Source organism: Nyctibius grandis, chromosome 5 (genome assembly GCF_013368605.1).
Source record: "Nyctibius grandis isolate bNycGra1 chromosome 5, bNycGra1.pri, whole genome shotgun sequence".
In the NCBI taxonomy this organism is placed as follows: Eukaryota; Metazoa; Chordata; class Aves; order Nyctibiiformes; family Nyctibiidae; genus Nyctibius; species Nyctibius grandis.
This window is the reverse complement of record NC_090662.1, coordinates 76,681,581-76,693,016: the sequence shown is the minus strand read 5'-3', so window position 1 is coordinate 76,693,016 and position 11,436 is coordinate 76,681,581. Positions and strand designations below refer to the sequence as shown.

Sequence of the window (11,436 nt, the reverse complement as noted above, 5' to 3'; positions counted from 1 at the left end):
TTGTGTCCAGTTCTGGTCAGGGAAAAAGAAAAGTGTGTTTAAATCATCTGCATGTAAGTGAACTTAGCAGCATTGCAGACGTTTTGTCTTCAGTTTTGTTATTTTCCTTTTAGAATAGTTCTTCTACGGACAGCAAAAGAGACCAGGCTTAAGTAAGTTTTTAATAAGGTGCTGTGTGGATCTGTAGATTGGATGTAATCTTTCACACAGGAGGCGGAAGGAAAATTTGCGCTCCTTCATAAAACCATGGCAAACGCTTGCTGCAGGTTGTTGCTAATTTTTTTTAAATTATTATTACCTGATGCGCTTTCTTGCAACTGTTCAGTTTTGTAGAATATTTTTACTGGAATCCATGCATATGCTTATAGCTCTAAAAACTGTCTTGTTTAGTTTAAGTTCACTTCATCAAAAGAAAAAGGGAGATGGGAGAGGAAAAGTTTAGGTCTAGCGTCATACAGTTTAAAACTAAACTAGTTCAAACGGTTACAATTTACCAGGTGGAAAATGCTTTTTAAAAATAAAATCTTATCTTTCATGGATCTTGGAAGCCTCTTTATCACTGAGCAAAATTTCGCAATGCAACAATGCATTTACGAGGTAAATAAAGCATTCAAAGACTATCAGTAAAGCATCTACAAAGTGTGACTGTGTCACTAAAGTCTCCAATCTGTGAGTGGGGATTTTGTTTTTTTTGTTTACACATCAGTCAGCAGCTTGCTTTTATTAACACAGTTTTGGTTGGCTACAGTGCAGTTGCCAGTTCTGAGATTAGCCTCTCTAAAATTGTCTATGCTATTATTCATATCCTCTTCGATTTCCATGTACTCAGATTTGCTGATTGTGGAGGAGCTGCGGCGACTGAGATCACTGTCAGATGCTAAATTAGGGGAGCTAACGTGAAGTAACTGAGCCTGTTCTTCCCCTTCGGTTTCTCGGTGGTAGAAGTAGTTGAAGTTGGACACGATGACAGGTACAGGCAGGGCAATTGTCAGCACACCAGCGATGGCACACAAGGAGCCTACGATTTTGCCTCCAATTGTCACAGGGTACATGTCACCATAGCCCACAGTGGTCATGGATACCACCGCCCACCAGAAAGCATCAGGGATACTTGTGAAATGAGACTCAGGTTCTTCAGCCTCAGCAAAATATACCGCACTAGAGAACAAGATCACCCCAATGAAGAGGAAGAAGATTAGCAAACCTAGCTCTCTCATACTTGCTTTGAGGGTCTGTCCCAAAATCTGGAGGCCCTTAGAGTGCCGGGAGAGTTTGAAGATTCGAAAGACTCTTACCAGTCTGATGACTCTCAGGATGGCCAAGGAGGTAGCCTGCTCTCCTTTCTGAGTCCCCTCACGCTCGGCCATCTCCGTGCCCAGAGTGATGAAGTAAGGGATGATGGCCACAATGTCAATGAAATTCATTATATTCTTGAAGAATTCAGTCTTGCTGGGGCAAGCAAAGAAGCGCACCACCAGCTCAAAAGAGAACCAGATGATGCACAGGGTCTCCACAACAAAGAAGGGATCTGTGAAGATGTTGGATTTGTAGACCTGGGTGGTGTTGTCAGTGCGATGCACTGTATACTCCTTGTCCTCCTTCAGCTCAGGTAATGTCTCTAGGCAGAAGATCACGATGGAGATGAGGATCACCATGACAGAGACTATTGCAATGACCCTTGCAGGCCCAGAGCTCTCTGGGTATTCAAAGAGGAGCCATACTTGGCGCTGGTACTCCCCCTCCGGCAAGGGTCTCTCCTCATCTTTGATGAATCCTTCATCTTCCCGGAACTTCTCCATGGCCTCCTCACCCAGCTCATAAAATTTGATCTCCTCAGAGAACATGTCCAAGGGTACATTGACCGGCCGGCGAAGCCGCCCTCCAGACTGATAGTAGTAGAGGATGGCATCAAAGCTGGGCCGATTCCGGTCAAAGAAGTACTCATTGCGCAAGGGGTCAAAGTACCGCATGCGCTTCTTGGGGTTGCCCAGAAGAGTGTTGGGGAACTGGGCTAAGGTCTTCAGCTGCGTCTCAAAGCGTAGTCCAGCAATGTTTATCACTACGCGCTCACAGCACTCATGGTCATCGTGGGGAGCAGGCTGGTAGCTATCCTGGGGGTGGCCAGGTAGCACAGAAGTCTCATCCATGTTCTCTCCAGCCATCACGGTCATGGTGGCACACAGGAAGGGGGACCCAGGGGCAGGGGAGGAGAAGTGAGGGAGAGGGACTTGAGAGGGGGGAGGAGGATGATGGAGGAGAGTAGAGAGGCCTAGGGCAGTACAGCAGGGGAAGGAGGCTCAGAGTCTGCAGGGTGAGATGATGAGTTGGGATGGAGAGCTTGAGGAAGGGATGTACGAGGAGCCTAAAAGATGGAAATATCCAAAACGGGAAAGGAGAGGTGGGACAAAGGGAGAGGCATCAGGGATGGTGGGAGGGTGAGGAAAGAGGGAGGAAGTACCTTTAGGGGGGGAAGAGGGCAGGTAAGGTGAGGGGTCTTGTCCCCCAAGCAGGAGGCTGAAGGTCTATGGAGTGCACCCTCTGGCTGGGGTCCCCTCCCCAGCCGTCTCCTTTTGCCTTTAACTCGATCCGTTCACTTTTCTCGACGACTTGACCATCGTTGCGGCTGCTGTCACGAAGTTACCACACACACACACACGCACACACACACAAAAATAAATAAACAAATAAATAAATAAATAAATCACGGGGCGGCTGGGAGGCGAGTCCTTGCAATGCCAACTCAGCAAATTTCCATAGCCTGCCCCCTCTCACTGCCCCGGTCCTCTCCTCTTGTGTGCTGGGGAGGGAGGAATGGAGATACTCTGCTTTTGAAGGCATAAAGCTCACCTGCAGGATGGAGGCTGCCAGGGAGGAGAGAAACATAATAAACCAGCTCCCAAGCCCCACCACTCACACACGCTCAGGCGCAATGGATTGGCTTTCACACCAGCAAGAACATCCCGCTCTGCCCACTACGGCAGCACATGCAGAGCCCTACGTGTTCCCACACATTCCCAGACACACATCAAGGCCTCCAAGGCAGGAAGGGGCCGATGTGGACGCTGCGGTGCCCCAAGCACATCGGGAGGGCTTCCCAGGCAACTTCAGCAGGGTCAACTCCTGTGATAAGGCTCCTGACCACCACTTCCCCCCTTCACAGGCGGTGGAGACTTAGCTGAGCACTGACAACTTCATCACACCAACTGGGGGGATTAGGGGAGGGGAAGCAAAGCATCTCCTCTCTTGTTTTGCAGCAGCTAAACACAACTGAGAGAGAGAGAGATGAGGGGAGGGAGATCGACATCTCAGACCCAAACTGTCCAAAATAGAGTTCAAGAGCTCAGGGGTAGAAGGGGCTTTTCCTTACCTTCTCCGAGCGAGATGCGCTGGTTAGGAGTAGGAGCCAGTGCCGGAATGCGTCAAGTCGCCTTGCAGCAGCATCCAAAAAAAACAAACCAAAACAAAACCCGCAGCGGCAAATTCAGCCCTCCTCCTCTTGTGCCCCTCTTAATAATACAGCGATCGCTTTACAGGGCTGCCTGCGAGACACTGAAATATTCATACACGGTCTTAGGCTGCACCAAGGGCGAGTGGGTTTAACTAGTTTCTGCCGAGAACTGCAGTGGGGGGGGGGGGGGGGGCGGGGGGGGGCGGTGGAAAAGAGTGCAAAGTACCTTTTTCAAAAGGCTTGAGTTAGTAAATAAAATCAAGGAGTCCCAGATCTCTCCTGCTGGCTCTCCTGCTCTCTTCCCTTAAGACTGCTGGAAAAGCAGCCGGGCGCTGGGCAGCGGCGGCGGGGGAGATGTACGAGAGCCGCAGTCCTGCAGCCGCATCCCCGGAGTCGGTCTTGGCTCGTCCCGGCAGCAGCAGCAGCAGGAGCAGGCAGGAGCTGGACGCGTGTGGCAGGAGCGGGAGGGCTGCTGAACGCATAAGCGCAAGGAGCCAACTCGAGCCATTTCTTGACGCTGCATTATCAGCAGAAACCTGAGAGCTGTTTGGTGCAGCCCGGGGAGCGAGAGGGCGTGGGGGGGAGGGACGATGGGACCGGAGGGAGGAGGGGAGGAACGCTGCCCCCCGGGCCGGCCGCCCCCGCCGCCGCCGCCAGCGCGGCCCCCGCCGCCGCGGCACGCTGTGCGCCGCGCCCCCGACGCAATGCAGGCGGCACCGTCCCGCCGGCCCTGGCCGCCCGCTGCGGGACACCGCGACGCCCCCGCCCGCAGCGGGCTCCGGGGCTTGGAGCGAGCCAGCGGGTCCCCGGGGAAAGGGGAGGGGGGTGCACAAGAGGCCCGGGCAGATGCATGGAGCACCCCTTCCCACCGCCACCAACGGGCAGCACGGAGCTGGCCGTGGCTGTTCCCCGCCCGACCCCGTCTTCCCGGCTGGCAGCCGGCTCGGCGCTGCCCGCGGGCCCGCCGCGGCACCTGCGGAGGAGGCGGCCGGAGTGGTGCAGGGCTTTACACATCCCGCGCTGAGCGCGGTGCTGCAGCCGCGGCGGGCGGCGGATGCGCCTGCAGTGCCGGGAGCCCCCGTGGTGCGAGGCCGGCCCGGCACGGAACGGAACGGCTCGGCCCGGGGCCCTGGTGCTTCTGCCGGCCCCGGTCCCGGCCCCCGGCCCGCCGTGCGCTCGGTAGTGGACGGGGCTGGGCAGCCGGAGCCTGCTGGGCACAGCGGTCGAGGCTGGATGCCGAGCGGCGTGGCTGAAATTGGGAGGGAAGAGTTAATCGGCAGGCAGCGTATTACAGAGAAATTGCCCTTTCATGCTGCCTTATCCCACTGAATTAATTTAATTGATGAATCACATAACTTCGAGGTGGAGAAGACCCATTATGTCATCAGCTTCCCTCTCCTGCCAGCGCAGGATTGTTCCCTACAGTATATGATCATGTACATTATATAAAAGCCTGCTGCTTACTTTGTCAAAGCAGGAGAGGCGATCAAATGCAACCTGGGCCTGTGTAACTTGAAGCACTACAGAGCTAAGTAACACCAAGTCCGTGTTTAACAGACCTGGTCTCATTAGCTTTCCACTGCATAATACATTATCTTCACTTAAGATCACCACCTTGGCAGTCCAAAAATACTTAACCACCTGACCTCACGGACGGTTTCTGTCTCTTCTTCCCTTCCCCTTATTTATCCCCATGGTTTGTTCTTTTGGGGTGGGGTTTTTTTGATGGTGGTGTGGTTTGGGTTTTTTTGCTGAAGTACAAACCATTCGAAAATCCTCTAGCCCTAGCTGTGCTGTAATTACAGCTACTTTGCATGTTGCATTAACCAGCCCTGGTGGAAACAAAAGTGAAAAGAAAAAGAAACAGATTTTTCTGTCTAACCTGGTATAGGCTTTTTTTTTTTTTCAGTGAGCATCACATATGCTGAAAGTTTTGTGAGAAACTTCTGGTGAAGTTGTGATCAAGAGAAAAGTCTCTTTCTGCCACTCCTGGGCAAAACAATCAAAGCACTAAATAAAAAGACAGTCTTCTCCTAGTGAAAATCACAATCACTAATTTTCTGCGCGACAGTTTAGCAGCTCAGCATCAGCACCCAGCCTTGGACCCAGCAGCCCTAGACCCGGTACAAACTAAACCCCCGCAAAAAAGAAAGGCAATCCCATTGCCTAAACTAACCAGGCTGTTTTCAACCCTTCAAGAAACTCAGTTACAGCCTTTGACTCAACATCCTCATATGGCAGTGAATTCCACGCCTGGATGACACGCTGCGCAGATCTGACTGCAAAGTATTCGGAGAGCTCTGCATTCAGTGCACTTGGAACTGCTTTGCAGAAATAGCTCTGTGAGCTAGCACTCACCCGCCTCTGGTGCAGTATTATATCCCATGTACTAGTTCAAAGACAAATACGTACGCTGAGGAGTGTGATGAAAACGCAGATCTGACAATCAGAGGCCTGAGTTCAAGGTGCTGTTATGCCCTTGGTTTCCTGCGTGATTGCAAGCAAGTCTATGCGTTTTGCTTTTATATTTGAAAAACAGGACTAGAAGTGCTTCCTTTGCCTGTCACAGCTGCTTAGGCTGTTTGTTCCTGAGGGCTGTCTTAGTACAGCAGAACCCAAATCCTCATTGGAAGCTGTTGGTACACCAGTAGCAGAAAAAAAAATACAATAGTGCCCTTTGTTTTTACATTGTAGGGTAGCAAAAGGACAAACTGGCATATTGCTATCCCCCTCCTCATTTTGAATAGCTTTGAACTCTGTGATTTCTCATTCCAATCTAACTAACATTACTGACAAGCAATTGCCCTAGAAGATAGACACCTTTCTAAGAAAATTGGTCTATTAGCTATAGGGTCACTGAAAATCTTGTAAGGTACATAGACAGACTAATGAGAAGTAAAACTAGGGCTTGCAAAGAGGTCATATGTTACATTTTACAGTGCTAAGTAGCTTGAATTAAATGTTGAGGAATGGAAGGAGACTCCAACTTGCTGCCAAATTTGAAGTCAGGCTGCTGCTATTTCATACTTTCTATATTAGAGAAAATGGCCACCAGCAGTTGAACTGGTAATCCCGCCCCCCCCACCCCGCCAAGAGTCAAACTGAGAATTTCTGTTCAGGAACGAAAGTCTTCATAGGGAAACTACGAGTTGCAAACAATCAAAAGCCCAGTTTAGTGTGGTGCTAGGTCTGGTGGTACAATGCAAATGGCATTATCCCTCTCCGATAGCCGTTCGCTGTGAGAAACACTTCCACTTGGGCTCCTCCATGGAAAGTGCATCCAGCCTAGCGTGGTGGTGTGGATGAGCACAAAGCAGATGGGGAAGCAGCAGGCATTCTGAGTTGCACAGGTTGAGGAGCTTCACTGCCGTCTTTGATGGCTGCTGATATAACTTTTCATAGGCAACCAGAACTGATAGACTCCTTGTGTCAAAGGTAGGTCAGCACAGCAAAAGCAGAACCATTTCTGCAAGTTCAAAGTCTTGCCTTGTAGAGAAAGCAGCAGGTTCCCATGTTTCAGTCTGGCAAATGAAAGATCTTCCCTGGTGAGAAAGAACAGACTTTTATTTTTTTTTAGGGAGAGACAATTGAGTTGTTGATTAAAACTCTTAGTGTATTGTAAGGATTAAAGAAAAACTGTATTGAATGACTGTGAATCTGAAGCTGGATTAAAAAATAACCATTGGTTTACACAGAGAAATAGACTTTAAACACTGTCACCAGGGAACCTGAAAACTACTGACTGAAATCAACGGACGCAGAAGCAGAGTGGATTTCCCAGCGTGACATCATTCTTGTAGGTGACATGAGTGACACTCTCAGCATGCTGAATTTCCTTAACATGAAGAGACAGTTCATGTGGTAGAAACCATTGTAAAATCCAAAGTGGCAACTGATGTCCTGATTGTTTGAACTTTATGGATCTTCATAGGCATTGTAGCCCCAATTCATCCAAGCCTGGGAAACAACCTAGTAACATTATAGCTCCATTTAATGCTGCATACACCCACAGATGATTTTTGGAGGTCTTACCATAGACATCATTTAATGGCCTTGGAGATAGAGGACGCTATGCATGAAGGGAGATGTTTTGGCCTGAATTTGCCTTGCAGAGACTCTATCAGTCATAATGGTCCATGATATAGAAAGAGTCAACAGATAGAACCAAAGATGAGCTTGTGGTATTGACAGATGAATTTTATTCCTTGGGGGGAACAAAGGATCTTGTAAAAGGTTTTTATCTTTTAATACTGATCTATGAGTCTTGTTACTATCCTGCAGTATTATTAGGCATTGTTATGACTGGGATAATCAAATCTCATGCTTCAAAGCATACTGATAGCTGATAGGAGATGACAATGACTTTTGTTCCCTCTTGTCATATCATTTCATTGTTTTTCCTGCTCCTTTTTAAGGCCTTAAATATGGGCCAGCTCTTTATGATCAAAAGAGGCAATGAGTAGGTCCAGTCCTGTTGTTACACAGAGGGAAGATGAGATCTTGGGAGTGTGTCCCTGTGAAGAAGGAAGCAGAAACTACCCTCACTCACATGACAGTTTTGCTGCTAGGACCAGCCTGGAGAGAAAAGATGCTGCCACCTTGCTGCTTTTTATCCCACATCAGTGGATTGGATATGGGCAAAGCGTGGCAGTGGAAGGATGGCTGGGCAGGGGAGAACAGAAAATGTGATGATATTAGGAAAGGCTTGAGCCTGCTTTTGTCCTCCAAAGCAACTGTATAATCAGTCGAAATGGAAGGGCAAAGTGCTAATCAACCCCACAGTGCCCAAGCTACACTACAGAAAATATCAAACTCTTGCGGGCATGTACCCATAGGAGGAATACACTTCTACATGAAGTGTAATTAAAAACACTTAGCAACAATATTTTCGTGGTTTTAATATCACTTCCTCCTTCCCTGACCTCCTTTCCTGGTCCTAGATTTTCTTTCCCAGACTTTTGTCCAACTGGCTGCTTGCTATTGAGACAATGCCCTGCTCAAGCAGGCAGGTCTGGCCTGTGAAAGGAAGAGAGCATATTTTATTGAGGCCTATGCACCAAGTCTTTGAAAATAATTTTTGTTTCCCTTTTTGCATTCTGGGAACAGCACTTGGAGAAGAAGTCCTGAATTACATAGTAACACCACCGTCTTTCTGTGATTACCTGAGCATATTCAGGTATTTAATACACATGACTTCTTTCTTAACTGTACCCACTTTTGGCATCCCATGATTGTATTACTTAGTATGAGACCTTATACAAGGACTGAAGCAAGAACTTTGTTCACAAATGCTGCTGGCCATGGGGTATAGAGACCAGAGAGTGAGGTTTCCCCATGTCACTAGGGGCGAGCATCACATGAAGCACTGCTGTCAGAGAACGGGAACACCTGAGGAGGACAGAACACCACCAGAGCAAGTATGTTCCTGTAAAACCAAAAAGCAGTTCTGGCAGTGGGTCCTTGTAATACACAACCAAGAAGTTACCTTTGTGAACACTGAAGTTTCTCCTGTGTGAGATCATTTGCAGGATGATTCCAGCTTATAGGAAAGATGCTCCAACAAAGCTGACACATATCTAAAGAAAGCCCCCCTCATATGGCACTTCTACTTGAACTGCCCACGAAAGACCCAGAAAGTGGTGGTCCTTACAGCACAACAAGTTGTCTTATGAAACCCCAAGCTTGAGGCTGAAGACAGAGTGGTGATGAACACAAACATCATTTAGTTGAGTTTTCTGAGAGAAGAAAGCGTGGCTTAGTAAATCAGGGCATTTCAGGGTACTCACAATGCTTGAATAATCTACCAGTCTTACCATAGCCATAATTACTGCTGTCCCACCAAATCAGAGCCAAATTTAGTCCTAGCTGGGCTGCAAGGTCACCTGCAATGGAACTCCAGGAACACTCGTTAACAGCAACATTAGACTGCAGTAATGGGACCTACAATTTACAGCGATGATTTACAGTTGAGGCTATTTTGAGGCCAGTGGACAGACACAAGCTCTTGGTAAGGTGCTGTGAAATATGGCATGTTATCACTTAGTCTTATGATAAAAGACACTCAAAAAGTCCATCCATCACTAAGCAAGCCATGTGGTAAGCATAATACACCACCAGAATATCTTCAGTCTGAGAGAGCAGAGGGAGAAGTCCCCATGAGCCACATTTAGACTTCCAAAAAAGTGTCGCCTTATAGTTTAAGGAGACTGATGCCTACCTCAAAGGCTGACTATGAACCTGACATTCAAGCTACCAAAACGTGAAACTCTGTTGGTACTCTCAATGTTACTGAGGGAAGACTCTGTAAAGGAGAGATGTCAAGAGACTTACAGAGAAAGGAGCAGAGAATAAATCAGTGGCAGTGGAAAAAGGAAAACAACAGGCTTCTCTATAAGATGAGAATCTACACTGATGCCAAACCAGTGTATACAGGATTGGAGAGAAGTCACCAGCCTTTAGCAGTAATACAAGTCAGGCTCAATTTGATGTATGAAATTCAAAAGTATTCAGTGTTTCTTACAAGTTAGGACAGGATCTTGAACTGGATTCGTTTATCACTCACACCTGACAGTGTCAATGCCAGGAACAAGATCATGATTACAGCGTACCTAGCAAAAACTGAAACGTGCAGTAGAGGGACTCCCAGGCACCAAGGCTGTGTCTGATGCCACTTTCTACTGTAACTGAAAGTGTTGAAGAAGAAGGGGTCCCCAGCCATGGTTGCAGACTGTGAGTGGCCCCAAGGAGATGCTAAGAACTGCATATTAGCTAGAATGCAGATAAGCTGAAGCTTGCAGAGAACGGTGACCTGAACATCTGTGAACTTTTGAGAGCTTCCAATTATATCTCAAAAGCCTTAGAGCCACTAAGGAAATGTCCAGAGCAAAAGTGGTGAAGGATTTCTAGGGGTTCATAGAGAAGATATACTACTAGATTCTTCTTGTTTATCCTCCTGCCTCTCAGGACACAAGAATCATCTAAGCAGTTAACACACGGAGACACCATTTGGCAACAGTCAGATCCCCATGTGATGGGGTAGAGGCAATCCGATGCAGGGAACCAGTCCCAAATTGCTATAAACCCCTGGAACAGATAGAGCCACAGAAAGCTTGGAGCCACACTGCTGCAAAGTCAGCACCTTCAGCACTTAGTGGTGGAGCCCTGACACAACCGGGATCGAGTCAGATAAACAAGGAGCCGCTGCCCTTGTGTAGGGGGGTGGGACAATCCCATTGTGTCACTTTGGGGCATGGCATAAAGATGCAGTGTGAGCTCCAGCAAAAAGAATGCATGCTGAGGAAGTGCTGAGCACTCCTGAAAGCTGTCTGGGTGGGATGATAAAGGCATTAAAACAGTTCGTACACAGAGTGTGTGGCTGCACTGGAAGGAAGAAGGACCACAGGCACCACCCGTCTTGTTACTAGGCAAAGGATTGAGTGTTGTTTGTGTGTGTGTGTGCACATGTGCAAGATGGGATTTTATTTAAAGCAGGACAAGCAGTAATCCCTGCAGATATAAGAGCTGACATCAGGAAATGAATAACTTCATACCTAGGGATAGAGGGTGCTTTATTTGAGCCAGACTATTTCCATTGGCCAGGCACCAATGTGCATTGCAGAGCATATATGACCCAGTGTCACATGTGAGCAGGGTACACTGATCAGTTATGATCTTTCTGCCACTCCAAGATGCCTTTGCAAATGGTCATTTTTAAGGACAGGGGATGGACAGACTGCTTTCTGAGAGGTGACTCTGGAGAAGGCTCTGGCAAGAACTGATCAGGAGTCAAGCAGTGCCTTTCCACAGTATGACATGCCTAACATGCTCTGCTCTGACACAACTCATAGCACGCTGCAGCAGAGTTTATGCAATTCAGCACTTAACAGGGCAGATTTGAGCACCAGATGTCTTACCATGAGTATCAAAAATGAAAAAAAGACTAAGAGCAAACAAAGTTAGCAGCATAAACAGCAGAGGGACTGATAGCA

At 48.1% G+C, this 11,436-nt stretch overlaps 1 protein-coding gene across 1 annotated transcript; it reads right to left on the bottom strand.

The window, feature by feature from the left end:
• Positions 1–695: 695 nt before the first annotated feature.
• Positions 696–2,616, bottom strand: LOC137663852 (potassium voltage-gated channel subfamily A member 1). The gene is made up of 2 exons (XM_068401460.1): positions 2,468–2,616; positions 696–2,211 (listed from the first exon to the last, which is right to left on the bottom strand). The coding sequence occupies exon 2, from the start codon at positions 2,169–2,171 to the stop codon at positions 696–698; it is 1,476 nt and encodes a 491-aa protein (XP_068257561.1). The 5' UTR covers positions 2,172–2,211; positions 2,468–2,616.
• Positions 2,617–11,436: the final 8,820 nt, after the last annotated feature.